Genomic DNA, 25685 nt, shown 5'->3' with positions numbered 1-25685 from the left:
GGAGATTTGTGGGATGCACATTCATGGCACGAAGCTCCCGTTCCACCGCATCCCAAAGATGCTCTATTGGGTTGAGATCTGGTGACTGTGGGGGCCATTTTAGTATAGTAAACTCATTGTCATGTTCAAGAAACCAATTTGAAATGATTCAAGCTTTGTGACATTTTTCATTATTCTGCTGGAAGTAGCCATCAGAGGATGGGTACATGGTGGTCGTAAAGGGATGAAAACAATGCTCAGGTAGGCCATGGCATTTAAACGATGCCCAATTGGTCACAAGGGTAACCTCCACAGTGGTAACAAGGCATGATGGATCCATGTTCTCATTCTGTTTATGCCAAATTCTGACTCTACCATCTGAATGTCTCAACAAAAATCGAGACTCATCAGACCAGGGAACAATTTTCCAGTCTTCAACTGTCAAATTTTGGTGAGCTCATGCAAATTGTAGCCTATTTTTCCTATTTGTACTGGAGATGAGTGGTACCCGGTGGGGTCTTCTGTTGTTGTAGCCCATCCGCCTCAAGGTTGTGCGTGTTGTGGCTTCACAAATGCTTTGCTGCATACCTCGGTTGTAACGAGTGGTTAATTCAGTCAAAGTTGCTCTTCTATCAGCTTGAATCAGTCGACCCATTCTCCTCTGACCTCTAGCATCAACAAGGCATTTTTGCCCACAGGACTGCCGCATACTGGATGTTTTTCCTTTTTCACACCATTCTTTGTAAACCCTAGAAATGGTTGTGCGTGAAAATCCCAGTAACTGAGCAGATTGTGAAATACTCCCATTCTGACATTCAGTTTGGAGTTCAGGAGATTGTCTTGACCAGGACCACACCCCTAAATGCATTAAAGCAACTGCCATTTGATTGGTTAATTAGATAATTGCATTAATGAGAAATTGAACAGGTGTTCAGTTTTACATTTCTTCCCTTAACTGTACCAAACCGTGACAAAATAAAGAAGAAAAACTGAGGTATGCACCGAACCATATATTTTGTGTACTGTTACACCCTTACCAGTTAAATACTTTTCACACATCAATAAACTGTGACCGTAAAACCTCCAGTTTTGTGTTTGAAAACTTGACAGGTAATGACTTTCAAAGTATGCGGTCCATATTGTTGATGTCCAGATAGCCTCCACATCCTGGTCGCTGTTGAATAGCATGCCATACTCAGAAATACAGTATGTTACATTATATTCAATTCATGTTGGGTTCAGTTTCCCTTTTTAAAACTGAATTCATACTGTAGATGTACCTGTTTAGGTTAGTGTTACTTAAGTTAAATCTTTTGTTGCCAAACCTGACGTCATTGACCATTTCAATATAGATCTTTAAACACTTTCAAGAACCTTAAATTTGAGTAATGGAAGGTTTGCAAAATATGCATATTTATCATTATAACGCTGTAAATGTCAGACATATTTAACACAGAATATGTTGTTGAGCAAGTAATTGTCATGGTTGTACTTCGACAAGAGAATCCGTCGAGGACTGAGAAGCTGCGCTTAAGTTTCACTTAAAAGGAAATGTAGAAACAAAGCACCGTTTCGTAAGTCCCCCTGGCGTGCCGAGAATGTCAGTTCTGCCTTGAGGGAGAACACAATCGAGAGCTTGTCCTGGATCTTTCTTCTCTTGTTCGAGAAGACGTCTGAGCCTGACAGATGTTGAGCGAATCTCCCAGACGCACATTTGCGTGAATGCGCCCCCACTGTTCTGCTCAGCACCTTGTCTACATGTTTCATTCATCTTGTTTAATGTGACCGTGGACATCACGCTTTCAGACCCTGAAATAGTCTCCAAATTAAAACTCCTGCAGTTTTGTCACCGTATGAATATTAATTCCCAACGTAACACTTCATCACATGTCACTAGCCAGAATGCTGCAATAATGGTGGTATCGTTGGTAATGGTTACGAAATTGTTGCAAAAAATGTTGCATTGTTCATATATACTTTCTCGGCAACCAGTGTTGGGTAAGTTCCTCAAAGAAAAGGAATTATTAACTAGTTACTAATTACATCTTCAATCATGTAATTAGATTACTGTACAAATTACTCTCTCCAAAAAGTATTTAATTATTTATTACTAATTACGTTCTTAATTCTATTTAGTAAATGATATGAAGATAGGCTTGAAACGGCTCAAATCAATCATATAAAAGTACACAAGTTATTTTGGTCAGACTTTTTAAGGTCCAATTTTTACTATTATCTCCAAGTTAAGTTTAAGGATTGTTATGAATTGGGTAGGATTAAGGATGTATAATAAGGTTTTGTAGAATTAAGCATTAATATATGCTTTTTAAGTATTAATAAAGAGCCAATATCTCAGTAATATTAATGCTAAGAGCCAACCAGTTAATAGTGAGAATTGAAGACTGTTACTATTATTCTTATTAACTCACCAAAGTATTTAAAATGAGAAGGATACATAAAAAAACATGCATTTTAACCTTAGACTTTCATTTTTGATGTCAAATCCACTATTGTATTATATATAATAATCACAGTATTTAGTTCAATTACCTTAGAAGTAGGTGTGCAAAATGATTAATCGCAACTTATCGTTTGCAGAATAAAAGTTTTGGTTTACATCATATATGTGTGTGTATTGTGTATAATAAATATTTATATATAAATACACACTTATGCAAGTATATATTAAATAAATATTTACATGTGTTTACAGTTTTATATTTAAATATAATTTAAATATATACTTAGAAATACTTAATGTATAAATAGATTTTTGTTTTCTTAAAATTATACATTATACACACACATATACACTCACCTAAAGGATTATTAGGAACACCTGTTCAATTTCTAATTAATGCAATTTTCTAATCAACCAATCACATGGCAGTTGCTTCAATGCATTTAGGGGTGTGTATGAGGGTAAAATAACGTCAAAAAGATTTGCATGCGCAGGATTATATTTGTGAGAGTGTACGTGACATTGCAAGCATAAAATAAATTTGCGTGCGCAAAACCAATTTTGTGAAGGTGTAAATCAAGTTGCAAGCGTAAGAAAACAAGTTTTGCTTCATTGTACTGTTAATCCTCATGTCTTGTAAAACTGAAAATTCATATTTACACAAAATAAGTATGAACTGTATGCATCTGACCTCAGTTTTTCCGCGCTTACACTTTTGGCACGGTTTTTGCGCTGAAATACTGCCAAAAGCATCGCAAGTCTGCAAACAGTGGTGTGCAATGAATAACACACATTCATGAACGGCAAATATGAATTAATCGCGCAGAATCTGTCTCTGTGTGTAAAATAAACCAGTTGCAAATTACAGGAAAACTATTTCCTGAAATAACCCGACATCTACTGGTCCCTCTGCGCTGGTGGGAAGGCGGGACTATGAGATGAGGCTCCTGATGACTCATTGTTTTCTCTATTCTGATTAGATACCACTGTGCAGGCTGCTGGTGGTGGTGTAATGGTGTGGGGAGTATTTTCTTGGCACACTTTAGGCCCCTTTTGCCAATTGGGCATCGTTTAAATGCCACGGCCTACCTGAGCATTGTTTCTGACCATGTCCATCCCTTTATCACCACCATGTACCCATCCTCTGATGGCTACTTCCAGCAGGAGAATGCACCATGTCACAAAGCTCGAATCATTTCAAATTGTTTTCTTGAACATGACAATGAGTTCACTGAACTAAAATGGCCCCCACAGTCACCAGATCTCAACCCAATAGAGCATCTTTTGGATGTGGTGAAACGTAACCCAACCCCTAACCCCAACATCACAGGGGTCAAGGCAAATAGTACAAAAACTTACGAATGTGGTCGTATGAATTAATAATTAGCCAACTCGTAAAATATGTACAAATTCTCATAAGATAGGATTTGCTAACTCTGTCCGCAACATGTCACTTTTCATTGTAAATGAATTAGTTAGACTGTAAATAAGATGTTTGCTTGTTTAAACGAGCTGATGAAAGAATCAAAATGATATATGGTGATAATTGACACAGTACAGATTCTGCCGATAGTGTTAAAAATACAATATTACTACTATAAACACTTTTGTTTTTGAAATATTTCCTGATTTTCTGTGAATTGTGAATGCATTTTACAATACTATTCTAACTTCTCCAGATGTCTTAAAAGTGACTTGAAGTCAGTGAAGGTCGTAGAGTGAAAAACCTTTTCCTTTGTAGCACAGTGAGCTGGGAATCATGGGAGTTTAAATCTGACAGGGTGTCAATAATATATTAGCAGAGCAGAGCAATGTCATTGTATTTGCTATTTGTGTGCGTGTGATGTTTTGTAAAGCATGAAATAAGTGCTGTGAGACTGAGTCGACTTCAGATGCCTTGTCTTTCAAATAGCGTTGAAAAGTCATTTTGCTAGTTTTATTATTGCCTGCTTGAGCTTTATTTTAGAAATCAATCTAAAAGAAGGACGAATATGAAGATATGATACAATTCATCAGTGATCTAAGGGTAACGCTGTTAGATGTATTGCTATTTTAAGTCATACCCAGAGTAAATAGCACGCTTTGCTGTGACTGATTGAGTCTATTTTAACACCCTGTGATCATTCACTCAATATTCCTTTACCTGCCCAATTTTCTTCTGATTATAGTTTCTGTTATTCATGAGGTTTCAATGTTTAGTGTAAATCGCAATAGACCTGCTATCTAAAGTAAACATCTGTCGCGGCATGATTTTATCTCGTGACGGAAGGCAGAAAATCTACGATGATGGATTTTGGAAAGGGGTAATTTTATAAACAGTAGATTGTTTTATCCGTTGACACGATGATGTGTCACAGAGGATCATGGGATATGTTGACTTATCCATCATGAGAGAAAGTGAATGGGAATTCTGCCGACAGTTTGTCTTAAACGACTTTCCTAGCTTCCCCAATTCAGTGAATAGAGATTTTTTATGAATAAATTGGAGATTTATGTGAAACTGTTTTGATATTATTGCTTCCCTGTGATGAATCGCTTAGCGGTTTTCCTCGCTTTTGTAAGTCTAAATGTGAAAGTAAATGTCCAAACAAGCAGAATATTTGTCCTTAACTCATTCCCCGCCAGCCTTTTTTTTTTAAGTTGCCTGCCAGCATTTTTTGTGATTTTCTCAAAAGTTTCACAAAATGCCTTTCAGGAAATGTTTCTTCTATAAATATATAAACAAACATAAATAAAAAATGAAAAAACAGACCCTATGCTTTCAAACAAACAAACAAAATGGGAAAAAAGAATGTTTCATCCTATCTTCATTTGTTCTCTTTTTATAACCTCTTAAATATGGGTAGGTTTCTTCAAAAATAAAACATTTTGAGCAAAAGCTAAAATAATTACATTTTTGTAAAGGAATTTTGTTAGAGATCAGATTCAGAACGATTATCAAAACATACATGGAGTTTAAAATTAATTAAATTAGTTTTTGCTTCAGTTTTTTATCAATTGGGTAAAGTGGATAATAGTGGATAATAGCGGAATTACAGATTAACGTAAAAACTTGTTAGGAAAGCGTCATTGGTAGGGAAATGTTTTCTCTTAATTGATGAGATAATTCGTCAATAGCGGGGAAAGAGTTAAAAAAGAAAAAAGAGGGGAAATTATCCAGTGACACGTACATTGTAAAAATAAAATTGTTGGCTCAACCAGGGTTGCCAGGTTTTTACAGCAAAACCCGTCCAATTGCTTCTTAAAGCTAGGCCAAAACTAGCCTTTTACACTAAACAAAAATTATTCATTCAATTTACTAAAATTTTTTAAGGTAAGTGGTCACAATCAATTTATTTAAGCTTCATTTAAACAAAAAAAAATATAGAAATACAAAACAAAACAAAAACTTTTGTTTAAATGTAGAGTAAATTGAATGAATCATTTTTTTCAGTGAGGCTCCAGTAAAAATTATGTTCCAAGGGTAAACTCCAATATTATCTCATGGTACTCTTTTACAGATTGGCTTGACCCTGTGATATTGGGGTTAGGGGTGGGGTTTTGTTATTGTTTTATGATAATCATAAGTTTTTGCCTGATTAACTCTTTCCTCGCCATTGACGATTTAACATGTTAATTAAGAAAAAACGCTTCCCTGCCAATGATGAGTTTTTCCGGCAATCCATATTTCCGCTACTATCAACCAGGTGGCACTCTTACCCAACTTATAAAACCCGGAACTATCCCCTTAGAGGCAAACAGTTCAAACTCCGTGTATGTTTTGATCATCGCTCTGAATCTGATCTCTATCAAAAGTCCTTCACAAAAAAGGAAATATCTAAGCTAAGAAAGATGTGATAAAAGACAACAAATAAAGGTAAGTAAAGGGTTTTTTTTAAAGCAGAGGATCTGTTCTTTTATGTGATATATTGTATGTTTATATATTTAAAGAAGAAAATTTTCTGGAAGTCATTGGGGAAAGAGTTAACTTCTTACAAATGGCTCGCTTCAACCCGCTGACATGAAAAACTGCCTGCGGCAACAGTGTAAATGTAGCCAAATTCTGGGGGAAAACCACAGAGTTGGCAACTCTTGGTTCAACTTAAAAAAGTTACCTGATTGTACTGTAAAAAAATGTGTTGATTTGACATAAAAATATTACAATAAGTACTCAAAACCTTCCTTATTTTTTACTTTTAAGGCAAACGTAACTGTTTTTAGTTGAACCAACATTTTTTTTAACTGTATAGATTCGCTATAGATAATATTTTATGGGTGCGTCAGTGCACCAATCAAAATATATTAAAGGAGAAAAAGCTCCACTGATCTTTGTAATAAACTGAATTTCATGTAAAGCTTTAGAGAAAAAACGAAGTGACAGTTCTGAGACTTTGCAGTCTGGTTGTGTTAGCAAGCTGTGTTAATGTGAATTTAGCACAGCTTGCTAGAAAGCACATGGTGACTGTCACCAAGAGTAAGAGTTTCTTCACAGATTCACTCCCACTTCAGACGGTCGCATCCGTCCTCAGGCCAGCATATGGCTTTTAAATCGTACATGTGTGATTGTGTAGATTTAGTTGCTGTCAAATCCGTTTATCGCATGGTTGGTTATCGCATGAACTGCATGCACACTTGCATGTGAAGATATTGGATTTTCGAAAGTATGTTCGAGGATTGATTTTACTAGATTTTTTAGGGTGCACAAAGAGTTGGTATCTTAAATGTTCTCACTACACTTTACAACCTTAAAATTTCGCTGTGGTCAGATGTACTGTCTGTTTCAAAACAACCAACAAGGCCCAGTCAGACTAATAAAGTTATTTCCACCGGCATGGGCAGAGCTCCAAGCGGAGCGTAGATACGTGGCTCAAAGTGGATGGTGGATCTTGCGGGCAGCAGATAACCTTCATGGAACGCTTCCCATTTTCCGCTCCTGCCTTTCCCAGTCCCGATGTTTTGTTACCTCGTCTCCTGGGAAGAGCTTGATGAAATATGACAAGACTATCTGCGTCCAACACAAATGAGCGCATCAACCCTTCCAACGCAGCTTACGGCCAAACACGACCTACATTCAGTCTGCTCTGAGGAGAGAAAGCGTGTTTATGTGTGTACAGTTAGCGTTTTACGATCACTTTAATTTGTCGTTGCTCGTTTGCTTTATTTCGCATGCATTGTTTTCACATCTTGTGATGCCTTGTGAGTTTTGTTAATCGTGCTGAATTGTAAATTGTCGGTTGGGTGAATTGCCCTAATGTGGGACATTTTTTTGAATTTGCGACTGGACTTGATGATTGCGACATCCTAATGACTTGACATTTGAGAGTTCATGCTAGTTATCTTTTTGTGATGCCATAGACCTTAGGTGTCCCCCTTTAGGGCAATTCACCCCTACTGTATATAATTGATCTACAGTATGTTCTTACCAAGTATAACTTGTTTTAAAGTGCTGCCAATTCACGACACGCAGTTCCCCAGACACATGCACAGATGCTTTTGAAAATCCACAGTGCTACAAATCACATGATAAATCTGTCAATTACACTAGCAAAGGCCTGGTGATCTTACAGCTTGTGTTGAATTGTGCTCGATTGAGCGGCGCGCTAGGGACTGTGAGGATTTCTCGAGCTTCTGTTTCAACATAATTTGTGGTAAATTGTGATTTATATGCGGCAGACAAGAGGCTGGTGATGAGTAGGTTTATCATAACCGGCAGGTGCTTGTGCATTATGACTCTTTGATTCCCGGGATTGGAGAGAATAGACTGAAGAGGTTTCTCACAGACCGGAGCAGAAATGCACACTCATTTTTTGTGATTACTAAAATCATCATACAAACAATCTGTGAAAATATAACCCTAATATCTACTGAGGAAAGCCATGTCAAAGATTGGAATCAGCGTGAAATCATTAGATAATTTAATTGAGACCTTAGCCTGGATTTCACAGACAGGGTAACTTTTCTTTTATTTGTTTATTGTTTCTTATATTTCGTGAACTAGAACATTATCAATCTCACTGTTGATGCACCATTTTACAATGATTTATTTATTGTAGCCAGGTCCCAGTATACTCTATATCATACGTTGATGTTTTCAGAGTCTGTCAAAGGCCCTGGTGTTGATAGTCGACCTCTATGTTTCTTTATGATGCATCAGTTGAATTTAATACCGAATGTTGCCCTTAAGCAGGAATGAGAGAGAGAGAGAGAGAGATAGAGAGAGAGAGAGAGAGAGAGAGAGAGAGAGAGAGAGAGAGAATGGGAAAGCTGCTGTTGTGGGAAAGCTGTCATCTACACCAGTGGTTCTCAAACTTTTTCCGTGTGCGGCCCCCCTTGTGTATGGTGCATTCCTTCGCGGCCCCCCCATAGAAAATTTATGACAAAAACTGTTCTAAAATTAACATTTTAATTCAACAAAACATATTAAGTTATTCAAAGTAGTGCTGTTGGTTAGTAGCCTTATTTTTTATTTTTAATTACACAGAATTCATGATAAATGAATGTATTTTATAAAATGTCATAAATCTGGGGCCCCCCTGGCACCATCTCGTGGCCCCCCTGGGGGCCCCGGACCCCAGTTTGAGAACCACTGATCTACACTATATTGCCTTAAGTTTTGGGACACCCCTTCAAATCATTGAATTCAGGTGTTTCAATCACTTCCAGTGAAAGGAACTCTTAATGCTTCATCATACCAAGACATTTTGGACAATTTCATGCTCCCAACTTTGTAGAAACAGTTTGGGGATGGCCCCTTCCTGTTCCAACATGAGGTCCATAAAGACATGGATGAGCAAGTTTGGTGTGGAGGAACTTGACCAGCCTGCACAGAGTCCTGACCTCAACCCAACAGAACATCTTTGGGATGAATTAGAGCGGCGGCTACGAGCGAGGCCGTCTCGTCCAACATCGGTGTCTGACCGTACAAATGTGCTTTTAGAAGAATGGTCAAAAATGCCCATAAACACACTCTTAAACTTTGTAGAAAGTTTTTCAAGAAGAGTTGAAGCTGTAATAGCCGCAAGGGGTGGACCAACTACATATTAAACCCTATGGATTAAGAATGGGATGCCATTTAGGTTCATGTGCATATGAAGCCAGGTGTCCCAAAACTTTTGCCAATATAGTGTATGATACTTACAAATAATATCTGCCTACTGTGTAGTAAATTGAGGAAGAGGATATATATGGTTTTGTTTAGGTGTAACATAGCTTGTCAAGGAAATCACACAATAAACTAGATTTTTTTCTTAAAGAAAATGGTATGTGGCACAGTGCTGGGGTCTTGTAGAGGTTGCATGTTTTACGTGTATCAGTCCCTCCAGTTTTTTGTGATTACACGATCGCTGAACACAGCACAAAATCAACAAAATGTTGCATTATGGTGCGATCCTGCATAGTTTATTTCATCGCACAATAATCGCAAAATTTTAAAAGGTCTTATAATTTTTCTGTCATCATGATATAGAGTAGACAACTTGGTGAACCCTTCCTACTTTTATTTTACTAACGCACATGAACATGATCTCTCTCTTCCGGACGCTGCATCCCACTACAAGCAAACCCACGCCCCACAATTAACAGCCATTCACAATCTCCTGAGCCAATCCAATCTTAAAGGTGCTTTAAGCGAATTGACGCGTTTTAGACCATAAAACATTTTTTGTTACATACAGCAAACATCTCTTCACTATCTGCTTGCTGCCTGTCCGCTGATCAAACTGTAAAAAAACGCGATCTCTGTAGACAGCCCAGGCTTTACAAACGGCAATAACAACACAGTGGCCAAACCTACAAACAGAAACCATAACAAAGTGTTCCAGCCAATAAACGACAAGAAGGATATGGGGGTGGGGGTTGGGCGCGTTCATGAAAGCACGGAAGTGAGGGGGAGGGGGAGGAGTTAGCTACGCTCCGTCTGTTTGAAAACAATTCAAACGTCAACAAAAACTTACGTCTCGCAGATTCGCTTAGAACGCCTTTAAGGCAAGTCATGATATAATATTTGATTGATTTATTCGTGTTCTTGGACATGATTTTTTTTGTATCATTGAGCACGAATGTCTTTTTTGTGTCACTCAAAAGCATGAATTTCTATAAATAGTTTTTCGTGTGCATAGCACAACTTTCTTTTTCGTGTAATTTTATGTATAGTTTTCTTTTCTTTTTTTTAAATCATTGTCACTTGGGGTTAGAGTTGGGGTTTGGATGTCTAACCCAAGAAATGTAACAGAAAGTTGTTCTTAACCCAAACCCTATGCGACAATGGAAAAAAATAGGGGGGAAAAATGAAAAAAGAAGAAAATACCTAAAATGACACGAAAAAGAAATGCTACTGACACAAAAAACTATTTATAGAAATTCGTGCTTAGTGACACGAAAAAGACATTTGTGCTCAATTACATGAAAAAAATGCATCCATAAACACGAATAAATTAATAAAATATTTTGTCACTATAGATTGGTTTGCCCGAGCAGATATCACTACATTATTTCTTCTTTAATTCTAAAGTTTTTAATTGTAAGCTGCATAAGGGGTGATTCACATATTGCGTCTTTTGCGCGCTAAAGTTCGTTATTTCAAATGTAGGTTTGCGATATGTGCGTTTATAATGGAAGCAGTGCAACACGCTCGTTTTTTTCAGGTGCGTCTGCATCGCATAGAGTTAAAAACATTTCAACTTTTCAGAATGCCGCAAGTGCACCACAGGTCATGTGACAAAAACCTACGTGCCTAGCGTTTCCACGCGTTTTGAGGCACGACATGTGAACGGCCCCTTACATGCCAAAAACTGGGTGAAGCAATGTCATAATGCATTTCAATTTACTGTAGTCCTTATATACATTTTTGGTGAACTTGGGACACAAAAGAAAAGCATCTGTCCACTATCATAAAATCTCGACGTTAGCAAACATATGCGCATGCTGCCTGTCAGCGTGTGAGGACCGAACTGTTCTTCTTTCAGGCTTTGCATTTTAACGGTCACATACACACTTAATAATAACACACAGTTTAGGGAAAAGGTAGTTTTGGAGGTCAGTCATTTTCAAACTTTTTAAAGAACGACCCTAAAAAAAACCTCTCAGTTTTGGCGATAAGGATTTATTCATATGTTCTTACTATTATCAAACATTTATGCGCCTAAAGTGGTTAATTATTTTAATAACATTTTCCTAAGATAATCCTGGTGACCCAGTTTTTAAAACCACAGCTGGTTTCTGTGTATCTGTATCTTGAAGTTGTATTTGTTTTTATTAGACAAGCATTGGTATTCTAATTAGAGAGGGAAGTAAAATCGCAATTTTTTTGCGCAAATTTCTGAAAATTACCACCGCAAGAACAGTCATTTTGATCGCAAAAATTACAAAAATAAATATACACACAAGAAATTGAGAGATAGAGGGTGAAGCGTGTTAGGTGATAATATGTGGCAGATATTAAGGGCACTTTGAAGAACTAGCTGTCTTCCCATTCGTGACCCATAGCCTTACAGGCAACTAATTAAAATTCAGGAAGTTTGAGTCGTCGGCCCTCTGGGGCTTTAGTCTTGTAGGTCACTGGATGTCGTATCGGCAGTGCAACGTCTGAGCATTCTGACACAGACAAATGTGTCTCTTAGCTCTGAATGCCCCCGTGGCCGTCTTATGTCAGTTCGTCTCACGTGGTGAACGTAGGAGCTGGCAACGCGTGATTTCTCACCCTCAACAGGCCGTTTGATCTGTCAAACAAAAGTCTCGATAAAACAACTGAATTTGCTTCTTCTGAACACACGCTGGTGTACGTTGAGTTGTCTTTGTCTGAACGTGAAAGGAAAATAAATGCACACTTTGAGATTTTTTTCTCCTCGGAAAACAGAGTTTTCCACTTCAGGCCGTATCTGTCGCTGGGGTTTGGAGATAAAGCTTTTATTTGAAAAAGTGCATCCCATATGGCACTGGCTAAGGAAAAAAGACATGCAAGCACTTGTGGTAAATGCTTTTAAAGAAGAGTTTCATATTGTTAATCATTGGAGATGCTATTGTTGGATATCTACCAAGTGTTTTTCATTAAACGTGATTAATTATTAAACAAAAAGCACCGCTAGATACTTATAAATAATATAATGGAGGTTCAGAAGATCCAACCAGGAAAGCTTATGACAATCATCTTATCAATGTTTTAAAGAGCACCTATTTCATTGCTAAAAAAACGTTATTTTGTGTATTTGGTATAATACAATATGTTCGCGTGGTTTATGGTTTATTTGTAGCTTCCTGAAATGCACGGATTTGAAAAGCGCTGTGCACCTGATTGGCCAGCTAATCTGTACGTTGTGATTGGTCGTCAGCTGGAAATGTGACGCTCCTTACCATGTTTGAAAGATTTGCGCACAATGCAATGCTAATAGGAGTTAACTTACAGGCTGTGAGTCTAAAGCGAGAGGAATTAAGATAATGTCGGTCTTCTCTACATCACCAATGCCAGGAAGTAAACTGTTGCCTACAATCCATGTGTTTGTTGTAGTCCAAGAAAAGAGATTTGCGTTGGAAACGATAACTCGCGTCATCGTTTACTTTGGGGTTTGTACCTTTTGCATATTGTTAACATGTACTTATACGCACTTACATACCAAAGGAAATGTAAAATCGTGAATTGGACAATAGGTGCTATCATCTGATGTATTCTCAATAGCGCAAGATTTGGTCCCTTGCTGTCCCTTGGACAGTACCTTATCCTTTAGGTACAGATATGTATACATCTGATACCAATATGTATCCTTAAGGTGCCAATATGCAATCTTTGGTACCAATATATGTACATGTGAGGTACATATACAAACTGTTGAGGAGCAAATGTGTACGTTTTTAAAGCGTACCACCCTAGTTACAGCTAGGGACCATTTTTTTCAAGTGCAGTAAAAGTTATTCAATCCCCATCTGGCTTGAGACCGAAGTTCGGAAGGAAGAGGTTAGAAAAGCAGCATGATGATGATGTCAACAAAAATTAAATGCGTATAGCAAAATAACATGTATGCAAGTAAAATGGCAAATTTTGACTACATAAGCAGGTCTTTTTCCATCAGGAGGACATCTCCTTTGGGCTACTGTTGCGTGAAAGGTCAGTGGTTACATACGATGTGACAAACACTCGGATTGGTTATTTTTTTTACATGCACGAAGCACCGGGTAGACTAAAAATTTTTAAGCTACATAAAACCATTTACATTTACGTCTATGCATTTAACGGATGTATCCAATGTGATGAACAGCGAATTCAATCTTTACATTTTATTAGTCTTTTTATTAGTGTGTGTTCCCAAGCCCATGACCTTTACGCTCTACCATTCAAGCTATGGGAACACATTAAGTGCCATTTTCTTAAATGCATTTCCCATCACTCAACAAGTACACTGTCATATAAAAAATGGTTAAAATATGTACTGTACCCCAGCTGTTACTGGGATGGTATTCCTTCAAGAAGTAGTGTACAGCTTTACACCTAAATAGTTCATATTAGTAGCTCTAAGAGACATTTGGTACCAAATGCATACTGTATCTGTACTTAATGGTAAATATTAGGACCTTTTTAAGAGGTACTGCCCTAGTTACAGCTGGGTTAGGGTTACATTTTTTGACAATTTGTCCGACATTTGGGTAGCATAGAAATTACCAAAGTGTGTTTTATCTGTTCTTTGTAAGTGTTTTTTTCTCCCTTTCTCTTCATTCTTTCTCTCTGTCTACCTTGCATTCCCCGGAGAGGTTCATCTTAAGACGAAAAACTGAGCTTTCGAAGCACTAGTTTGGTCTACCTGCTTTCACAAGCTGTAATTAGCAGAAGCCTCTGGTCCTAATTAAGTTGCAGATACAGTGCGTGATAACTCGACAGGGAAAAACTAAAAAGGTCTTTACAAAGGCCTAAAGCTTGGCGGCATAAAAGAAGAGGAACGTTTTAACCAAACGTCTTAATTGTTTTCTTGCTGTTGCTGGGGCTTAAAATTTTGTCTTCTGAAGATATTGTTACTTTCTAGCATTTAAAAAGGGATAGTTTACCATAGAATGAAAATTATGTCATCATTTTATTTTCTTAGTTTCTTTATTTTGTTATTTTGTTGGATATAAATGATGGTTTCCACACAGTTGACGGTACCCATTGACTTCCTTATTATTTGTTATTCCTACTATGGAAGTCAATGGGCACCGTCAACTGTGTACACTTTCAGAAAAAAAGGTACAAAGTTGTTCCTTTTTCTGTCGCTGGGGTGGTACCCTAAAAGGTACCTTTTTGTACCTTTATGTGTATAAAACACATTGAAATGTTGTACCTTATGTACTTACCATCACCATTTATCAATATATATATATTTTTTGTGTTCAACAGAATAAAGAAACTTGATCAGTAAATGATGACAGAATTTTCATTTTCATCTCTTTAGCGTTTGCTGTAAACCCAGTTTAGGCTGGTAACTGTGGTACAGTAACTTGGTGGGCCCTATTTTAACAATTTAAGCGTATTGTCTAAAGCGCACGGTCTAAATGGGCATGTCTGAATCCACTTTTGCTAATTTAATGTCGGGAAAAATGGTTTGTGCGCCTAGCACACAGTCTTAAAGTGTTGTTCCTATTTTTGTAATGAGTAATGGGTGTGTTCTGGGCATAACGTGCCATAAACCAATAAGAGTCTGAGGTCTTTTCCCTTTTAAAAGCCAGTTGCACTTGTGCCATGCCGATTCCCAACCTGATCTCACAAATTTCCGTGAAATAATCAGTATTTTGCTCAGTTTTGCGTGACTTTGTCACGTGTTTCCACCATATTACGTGCCCCTGCCACGACTTTCTTTTCCGTGACAGTTTCACATATTGGTTACTCAACTGTTTTTCCTTCTTTTAAACAATTGTCACTTCGGTTTGGGGTTAGATTTGCTGTTTGCGTTAGGATGTCACTTAAAGTATTGGTTTATGCAATTTTTTCGTATGCTTTTTAAACCATCGTCGCCTGACGTTAGGGTTAGAGTTGGGGCTCGAACTGATTTTGCCTAAGTGGTTAATGTCCTCAGGGCAACATATTATGTTGACCCAGGGACAACATTTTTCTAAATTAAACCTAAACCCACCCCAACCATAACCAAACCCTAAAATTAGAGGGACATGATAAGTGAAAAACAATGGTCTAGAAACAGCTAATCCTGGTTGTAAGCTTAAACTTAAAACAAACTGTAAACTTATTTCTGATATCTGATTGGTTGATTGAAATGTTGTCCCAGGGTCAACATAACGTTGCCCTGAGGACGTCAACCACTTGGTCAAATCAGGAGAGCCTAGAGGCGGGTTTGGGTAAGGATGTCATTTTATATAACAGAAAGTTGTTCTAACCCCAAACCAAAGCGACAATTGTAAGAAAATAGGAAAAACAGTTGAGTAACCATTACGTGAAACTGTCACGGAAAGGAAAGTCGTGGCAGGGGTACGTAATATGGTGCAAATACGTGACAATGTCACGCAAAACTGAGCAAAATAATGCGTGACTGTTTCATGTATTTTGTGAGATCAGACTGCCGATTCCCTATTTAGATGGTGGAATTTGTAAACTGAAAAACTAAGGGGAGGAAGAATACCACCAGTTTAAGATTGATGTTAAAAAACTATGTTGTTTTCATTTTTATTGAAATTTTTATTTTTTGTATTAAAATGTCCAAGAGACTCATTAGTAATATTTTACACTGTAATCCTTAAATTGTTAATATTTAAAAATGTTTGTGTGCTGCTGGCATCCATGTGTCTGACGCACATTGTTGTCCTGTTTATCGGCGCATATTACTAACGCTTATTAAAAAACAAAAACAATATTGTGCCATTGACATTAGACCAGGTTTTAGTTGGTCAATAGCATAGTCTATTTTAGTAGCCTCAAAATAGCAATGCGCCAACAATGCGCCTGAATACACTTCATTTCCAGACTAGAAAATTTTGCGCAAATGCATTTCCTATTTAAACATTGTGGCGCTAAACGATAATTGCGCCGGGTTGTAACTAGCAAAAGACACTTGCGTCGCGCATTGCGCCTGGTGTATGATAGGGCCCGGTGTCTGGTTCAGAATGGTCCAGGCTGTTAGGTTTGTTGCTAGTCCAAGATGAGGTACCAGACAAATCCAAACAAAGCAATTATAATAAACCAACATCCTCTCACGGGAAAATGTACGGATTTTACAAGATGGCTAATTTGTTGGAACGCATACAAGGCTAATTATGCAAAAAGCACCCCAACCCGTCCCTAAACCCAACATCGATGTGTACAAATTTATCCACCTCATATAATACATTTGATTGCATGAGATTGTTTCGCTTCAACTGTTTTTAGCAAAGATAATAGGGGCACATAACTAACACAACTTTAGTCATTCGCAGCTTGATGCTTTTTGTTAAATAGATACATTACAGACCTGCTGTGATAGTACGATTGGAAAATCCTATTGCTATTTTAACTTTTGTTACTTTCTTTAAATCACAGAGGAATAAAACCAAATTGCCCCTCAATCATCTTTGTGTTTAGAGAGGATGTGCTGGTTTTAATGATATCAGCAGGGACTATGACTTATTGTATGCACTGATAAATGTTGCTTTGAGACTTGCGCTTTAATATTCCAGTGACCCTGTATTTTGTCAGACCTTCCCTAGTGTGGAGCAAAACTTGTGGAGTGTTTCCTATGGGCACTACTGAGTAGACTTACTAATTAGAAGTCTATCTGACCTGGCGAGAGCTCGGTGAACAGGAGGAGGAAAGAAACCGATGCGATTTGGGCTTGGCGATTGAAATAATGCTGCCGGCTAGAATATAACTCAGAAAGGGAGAGTGTGTCCTAATCTTAAATTCGTACAATGAAGTCAGCTATAAACTTAGCATGCAGGCACCACTAATTATCCACATTGGCTTTGTTCAACCCCAGTGCATTATGGGATATTAAAATGTAGGGGTTTGGTGTGCACAATCAAGTTTCCTTCTTATTTATAATGCGCCACGAGCATTCTGCATATTGAAGTCATATTAGAAATGCAATTGTTGAAGGAGAACTTCATAAAAGCATTCAGTTACAATTATGACTGATCAAGCAGTGCGATGTAAAGCTCGTTTCTATTCAGCGGGGTAATTAATACCCCCATCAGATTTACTAACCATTCACAATGAATTTACATAAAAGTCTGTTATTTGAATGCAACGCACGTTTCCCCCGGCATAGCGAACGTGTCTATGTGCGTGCATTACAAAAACACCCAGACACACACAAACATTCCTAGTGTTTTATTTGTTTGGGATGTTGTTTGCGTTCGAAAGCATTTAATGATGCTTATTTGCAAAGCCTCTCTCAGCTAATCTTTACCCGCAGAGATGAGAGGACTTTCATAAAAGACCCTCGAGTTGACGGACAGCATGCTTGAAGTTAAGAGTATGCGTGGTTACGATACACTCTGTGGGTCAGCGGTAGATCGGCTGACGTCGGTTGAGAAATTGAATTGTCAATTTCAATCTCGAACTAGAGTTGCTTTATTTTGTGAAAGAAATGAGAGAGTGACTATTGCAAAATTGTGTAAACTGACATGTGCACACATACAAACACACACAAACACATATTAGCATTTTCCCAAGCCGCCGTAGCTATGCTGCTTAGACGTTTGGGGCATTTTTATAACTAAGGAGGTGTTTGGATAATTCTAAATTAATTCTGAGGGACGCTGTAAAACCTCAGTGACTTGCAAAGACTCGTGGCTGTTTAACATCCGAGTGCCTAATTAGGCTGTCAGTTATGCTTTCTTTTACAACAGTTTGCTGGCTTTGTTTTCTTGTGCAGGAAGGTTTTACATAACTGAACATTGTTGACTTGGGTGAGAACAAAGTTGTGTAGCTTAAAAATTTATTCATTCATTGTCTTGAAAAATGAATCAAAAGTAACGTTTTGATAATGATGATAATGATTTTCATTTTCTATCCACTTTTTGTTTCATAGGCTGACAGATTGACACTGTTTGCATCTGGCAAGGCCGTTGAAAAGGAGAAGAAAGTCAAGAACCATGAGTTAAAGCTGTGGCGAGCGAAGCTATAACCCTGTAATAAGGACCACGTAAAATGGGGACTATGTTCGGCGTCATGTTTCCTGTACAGCTGTGACTGCCCTCAAGAGATTTTTCCCAGAAGCTGTCTTTCTAATCATATTGGTCATCCATCTCCTGAGATCATTTGTCTTATTTTGAGCCCAAACCTCTTTTCTCTCTCCTTGATCAAAACAAATCCAATTTTACTCTGACAATGGCCTGCAGGTTTAGCCTTCGTTGTGGGTTTCCAACCACCTTCCTTCTCCCTCTTTTTTTCCTGTTTCATGCACCTTCCTTTGTGAGAAGTGACTGTTGGCTAATTGAGGGAGATAAAGGCTATGTGTGGTTGGCGATCTGCAGTCAAAACCAGCCTCCGTATGAGACAATACCACAGCACATTAACAACACCGTCCATGACTTACGGCTAAACGAGAATAAGCTCAAGGCAGTCTTCTTCAGCTCACTTAGCCGGTTTACCAACCTCACTGACCTCAACCTCACCAAGAATGAAATCTCCTACATCGAGGATGGTGCCTTTGCAGGACAGGCCAATCTACAAGTCCTGCAGTTGGGTTACAACAAATTAACCAACCTTACCGAGGGGATGCTACGAGGGTTGGGTCGAATGCAGTGCCTATATCTTCAGCATAACCTTATAGAGGTCATTGCGGCAAATGCCTTCTGGGAGTGTCCGAGCCTAAGCAGTCTTGATCTGTCCTCGAACAAATTAGCAAAGCTGGATGCGTCCACTTTCACTGTCCTGGGGCGGCTAATAGTTTGTGAGCTAGCTGGAAACCCTTTCCATTGTGGCTGTGACTTGTACAGCTTCCTTATGTGGCTAGAGGCATTTGACAATGTAACTCACACATATGACAGGCTTCAATGCGAGACACCAAAAGAACTTTTTGGTTTCCCTCTGCTAAGTCCTAGAGGTAATCATTTAAGAAATGCTCGTGTCATGTTGTCAAATATGTGCAAAGATGGAATGATTGTTAATAGCATAACTGCCCTGCCTCCTGACTTGGACTCTTCGGGAATGGGGATTGATTTTTCTGATCAGATAGGACCTTATCACCAGCCTACAGCTTCGTCAACCACAGACCCCTCGTACAGCCCAACCATAAAGCTCCAAACAGTGTCCCTGTACACGGCATCGTTCTTAGTACAAATCCCCAAGCCCTACAGTAAAATGTATATTCTGGTACAGTACAACAACTCTTATGTGTCGGACATCATGAACTTAAAGAACAAAAAAGAGATTGTCAAATTAGACAAATTGAAACCTCACACAAATTACACTGTCTGTGTTGCCTCTATTCGCAATTCGCAGCGGTACAATCACACTTGCCTGTATTTTGCAACACGGGCTTCTGGCCCTGATGACTTGCAAGCAAACCCATCTACCACCACCCATTACATTATGACCATTTTAGGCTGTTTGTTTGGAATGGTCATTGTGTTGGGATTGGTGTACTACTGCTTACGTAGGCGTCGAATACAGGAAGAAAAAGAAAAGTCTATCAGTGTCAAGAAAACAATATTGGAGATGCGCTATGGGCCAGAAGCTGCTGCTGCAGCAGCCAAGGATCCTTCTGTTTTGCAGAAACTCCATGACCAGTCCCATCATCAACATCACCACAGTAAATTGCCTCAGTCAACCTCCTCCAGCTTGGGCATCCTCCATGGCTCGGCCAACACCACTTCTTCTCGACTTTCCACACTGCCACAAGCAGAAAAGATGGCCACAGCTTTCTCAGAGGCCATGGTCACTAGTAAAGGTAACTACATGGACGTGCGGACATCAGCAGGAGGAGAGGAGCGATTGAGAGATGGAGTGTTATTATGCTTAGGGGATGAAATGTCAAGAGAAGAAAATGGGATTAACGGAGCTGATGACTCTGATGATGATGGCCGAGACTCAACTTCTGAGATTTCCACCATTGCCAAGGAGGTGGACAAGGTAAACCAGATCATCAACAATTGCATTGATGCCCTCAAACTAGACTCTGTAGCTGTTGTGGCAGCTTCTGCGGCCACTGCAACTACAGCAGATAACACTGCCTCACCCTCCCTTCCTAGTGTCACCTTAGCCAGAGGGCTAATTCCCCTTTCCCCTACCATCACAGAGACATGCCAGATCATGTCGTCCCCTAAAATCCATCCTCCACCTCCTGTTCCTCTTGTTTTACCCCTTTCTGAGCGGCCTGGCATCAGTGGAGGGGGCTTTCTCTCCCCTCCATACAGGGACCCTCCCCCAGCCACAGCAGCACGCCCCTTGCAAAGGCAACTTAGCGCAGATGCAGCAGTTGTTCCTATCAACTCTGTGAAAAACCGCTGCAGCGTTTCTTCTAGTGGCTCTGTTAAAAGCGCTCGGCTCTTCAGCATGGACGTACCCGACCCTCGCAACCAAGACCCTTGCAAGTACCCCGAGAAAGGCAGCCCTGTTCGGTGCGGGGATCCACTAGAGAGGCTGCCCTTAATTGGCATTCAGGGAGTTAGCAATGGCAGAGGAGATGGTGGCAGCGGGGGTGGAGGGGGAGCCGGTGGTGGCAGTGGTGGTTCGGGTGGGTGTGGTGTTGTGGTCGGAGGTGGGGGCAGCTCAGCTCAGCAGCACCACCTGCAGGTGCACCCAGACTACCACTGCTCAGAGCACCGACACTCCTTCCCCGCCCTCTACTATGAGGGTGCCACTGACTCCCCTGCCCAAAAAGTCTCCTTTCTGAAGCCTCTCACTCGCACCAAGAAGGACACTGCCTACTCCCAACTTTCTCCCCGTCATCACAATTACTCAGGGTATTCCTCAAGCCCTGAGTACTCTTCCGAGAGCACTCTTAAAATCTGGGAGCGATTTCGACCTTACAAGAAAAGCCCTCGTGAGGAGGCCTACATAGCGGCTGGCCATGCTCTTCGAAAGAAAGTGCAGTTTGCGAAAGATGAAGATCTGCATGACATTTTGGACTACTGGAAGGGAGTGTCAGCACAGCAGAAACTGTGATTGTTGTAAAAGACACAACAGCAGGAAGAGAGGTTGTGGAGAAAAGAACCAATGGCTCTTGAGACAGCTAAACAGACTTCATCAGCAGGTGCTTTGGTCCCTACAGGCCACCACAGAGACAAGCGTTCTGAAAGAGACAGAATTAGGCAGGTGTTCCAAACTCAGTACGGCATAGATAAGCAACCAACCAGAAATGCACAGGAAATGTGGCACTTAAAAGGCATCAAGTTTTCTTTTAGAATATCTACATTTTTCCATGTGTTCCAACTGTAAACTTCCCCACCTTAGTTTGACAAAATAATGCTCTAAAATGAGGAATTGGTGGTCTTCACAAATGATTGAGTTCGTTTTTAAGGGATGATAACAATTAATGCTTGTCAAGATGATTGTTGACACTGTTAATTAGTAAGTAGGAAAAAATTAAGGAATAAAAGTATGAATTTGGCTTTGTCGAGGCCACAGCTCATTACATAGATAATCTCTACCCACCCATTTCCTAGTCTCCATTCAAGCCAAGCATACTTTATAGCAGGGTTCCCCAAATCAGAGTTTAGGTCCAACCCTAATCAAACTTACACCCCTGTGTTTTTTTAGTGATCATGAAGACCTTGATTAGCTTGCTCAGGTGTGTTTGATAAGGGTTGAAGCTAAACTCTGCAGGGTAAGCTTTGGGGAACCCTGCTTTACAGTGTGTGTGGGAAACACTTATCAAACCATAAGCACCCATTTGGATGTGCTTAGCATTCAGGAATTCGATCAACACACAATGGTAATTTTCTTTTGGCATTTGTTTGTGGCAGAGTCAGCTCTTTGCCTCAAAGACATTTTCTTCATTTGGGCAAGTTTTTAGCCAAAGACTAAAAAGTATAATATTGGGTTTGGGTCTGAGATTTCATATCTAGGGGACTAGATCTGAAAGCAGATTTATAACTACAAATGGCAGCTAGTTATAGAACTTGATAAAGGGTGAAAATCTACTAGGTTAGAGTTACAGGCACATTGCAGGAAAAGTTTGCTTTGTTTTGCCTGTTTGGAAGCAAATGCTACACCAGTATACAGATACTGAAGGATTTGGGTCCTAGGTGTACTTTCCATGTAAGAGATAATGTAGTCATCCAATCGTCATCATAAAATAGACCATGATGTGAAGCGAAGTATCCCCCAAGAATTTATTTAGCTATAATGAGCAGCTGACTGTACATTTGTTCAGAAATATTGATTGGAATATTTTATTAACCGACAAATCACCAACTAGCCTATCAGATGCAAGTATTCCAGAGAGCCGTATAATGCCACATTTCACATTCATGAAATGCAGCAGCTATGCATTTGTCTGACCTCATTGATCCAACCTTTTGTTTCTGGTTATAACCCACTTCTGTCGACCTGATGTCGACTGTGGTCAAACAAGGGAAGGTATGAAGCAAATTCAATTACTTCTCACATCTCCCTTTTTCAAGACCTTGTTATTGTCCTTGCATGGCTTAATGGGGAAAATTAATTAGTAATTTGCGGCAGAAGAGTCATTGGGTCACAGAGGTGCTAATAATATTAACACGGCCAGATTGGAGAAGTAATTGAAATTAATCTCGCCCTTTCCGGTTAGGTCATCACCCAAAATTCATCTTTGGAGCCTTGCGGGCTCACCTTTAAAAGGCACACAGACTTTCTCCATTTTACTTGATTGGTTTAAAAATACAAAGTGTATGATTTGCATTTGTTTTAAGCATTTTGAGAGCTTCTTTATAACTCTCAAGACCTTGTGGTTTACATAATGTGCAGGTTTGTTTGTGAACGGTTTTAAGGTGTGTGAGCATGTCAGACGTCAAGTGTTATTAAGTTTCAGTGACGGGAGGATATTGATCATGATTTCGCAGTTGTATTTGGCCCAGACCTCGGCATTTAACATTAATATAAACTCCCAGCATGCATTAGCGGCACGGCACATCAACATCATCCGTCAGGGTTTAAAATCAATACTTTGTAATTAAGAATTGACGCTATCAGGTATACAGCGCATTCCCTTATGAAAAATTTTACTTAGACTTGTTTGTATGATTGAAAATGACCACAAAACCAAACCACAGTCCTCAAAGGTCCACGGGATCCAAATACCAGCATTAGTTTAAAGGGTGCAATCAATTTGATTAATATGAAAAAATATTCGCACGGCCTTGAAGCAACATTCACAAATCTTACAAAATTATTTCCGCTCCAGTTTAATGCATATGCCTCCCCGAACCCTCATTATCCTTTTTGAAATCTCATTTCTTTCCATTTAGGAGACCAAAAGTTGTTTTTTACACCGTCTTTATATTCTTAAACTCAGTTAGATGAGTTTGCTGAACAGCCTCAAGGCGCGTGTTATTATTTGGAAGGAGATTACTACTGTAGCTACGATGCAGTAATTGGGAAAAATGATTAACCTCTTGAAATGTTTTGTTGAAGTATATCGTCAGATTGTAGGAATGAAAATTATTTGTGGTATTATTTCCTGCTGATGAGTTGGATTTTGTGTGTATACATGTGTGGGTGCCCATGGAAAGATATGACTATGAAAACTGTGACACAAACAAAACCAACAAGAGTACAATCTATACTAACTGTTGTTACATACGGTACATGTACAAGTAGTATTAGATTTCAAATGGGTATGTCCAGTGAATACAAAATTGCTGTATGTGTACACGTACAAACAAACACATGCACACACATACAATACAATCTACACATATTGTATACGTTTACAAACACATACAGTCTTAAAAGTGCCCCCTCTGCACTTAAACAGAGTGATTATTTTGACTTGAGGAAGGTGCCAAACATTTGTAAGATTGTACCTGTTTTTTGTTTATATGTTGTTGTTTTTGTTATCAAAATAGCAGCGTTGTTTTACAACTGAACTGTCAATCATTAATATAGTTGTTGTTTTTTTGATGTGATGTTTATCAAATTACTGATAAGCACTGTATAGTAAAATAACGGATTGATTTTTCCCAGAATGCCCTCCTGATCGAGCGTAGTCAAGGCAACAATCACATGATGATTTTTAAAGTATAGTGTTTAAGCCTTAACTATAAACATTACATTTAAAACATACAAAACTCCTAATGGCAGCCTAAATAAATATTGTTTTACGCAGTACGTTTTTTTTATAGCTTTAAAAAAGTTTGTTTTGGATTGACTGAAAAATATCTTTGTATATATTTGCATGACCAAAATAAATTTTTTCCAGAATTCCTAGGGCTCCACTATTACGAATATGAACCAGGAAATTTGCTGACTTTGGATGTCGCGCAGGAAATTCAGCTGTATTGTAATGTTGCGTTTACACCAGCCGCGGTAGAGGTGGCAAAAACGCGCCTATGCGCGTAGTTGGACGCTTGAATATTTGAGTTTACTCGCTTCATTCGCAAGTAAAATCCGCCGGTGAAATTCTAGTCATTAGAGACATTCATGCGGAAATCCGCGTCATGGGAGGGGCTTCTGCATCTCCGCTCGCTTCCTGTAATCACGTCACTACTACAGCAAGGTCCTGATTGGTCAACGCGGCACGGAAATCCGCCGAAGTTTAGATTTTTCAACTCGCGCGCTTTCCGCAGCAACGCTCAATTCGCGCCGCAGGATGCCTAATCGCGTCTTTGCATTGACTTAACATGTAAACCACCCGCGCTTGCTGCCTCTAGCGTGGCTGGTGTAGACGCAGCATAAGAATGGCAGCATTTTTTTTATTGTTTTTTACAAAAACAAAACTTGTTTTTATGAGTTATGTCAACTTATCACAGGTCAAAATTTAACTCTTTCCCCGCCATTATCGAGTTATCTCGTCAATTAAGAGAAAACATTTGCATAAAAAGAATTTTTATGTTAATCTATAGTACCGCGATTATCCACTTACCCAATTTATGAAAAACTGAATCCAAAATGTTATTTACTAATTTTAAACTCTGTGTATGTTTTGATAATCGTTCTGAATCTAATCTCAATAAAATTCCTTTACAAAAATTCAATTATTTCAGCTTTTTGCTAAAAAAATATTTTTAAAGAAAAATATCCATATTTAAGAGTTTATAAGCAGAGAAAAAATTGAAATAGGATGAAACGTTTTTTTGTTCCTGGTTTGTTTGTTTGTTTATTGTTTGTTTGAAAACAGAGTGTCTGTTCTTTCATTTGATATATTTTGTATGTTTATATATTTTTAGAAGAATTTTC

General features: G+C 38.9%; 1 protein-coding gene across 1 annotated transcript in view; it reads left to right on the top strand.

The window, feature by feature from the left end:
• The window catches only part of elfn2a (extracellular leucine-rich repeat and fibronectin type III domain containing 2a), a 127441-nt gene extending 102408 nt beyond the window's left edge, over positions 1–25033 (top strand). The window contains exon 3 of the mRNA XM_065244659.1: positions 18394–25033. Within this exon, the coding sequence (XP_065100731.1) occupies positions 18693–21473 (2781 nt within the window). The 5' untranslated portion in view covers positions 18394–18692 and the 3' untranslated portion in view covers positions 21474–25033. The remainder of the gene's footprint in view (positions 1–18393) is intronic.
• Positions 25034–25685: the final 652 nt, after the last annotated feature.

Source organism: Paramisgurnus dabryanus, chromosome 24 (assembly GCF_030506205.2).
Source record: "Paramisgurnus dabryanus chromosome 24, PD_genome_1.1, whole genome shotgun sequence".
Lineage (NCBI taxonomy): Eukaryota > Metazoa > Chordata > Actinopteri > Cypriniformes > Cobitidae > Paramisgurnus > Paramisgurnus dabryanus.
Note: the sequence above shows the minus strand (reverse complement) of the source record. Positions and strands in the feature narration are given on the sequence as shown.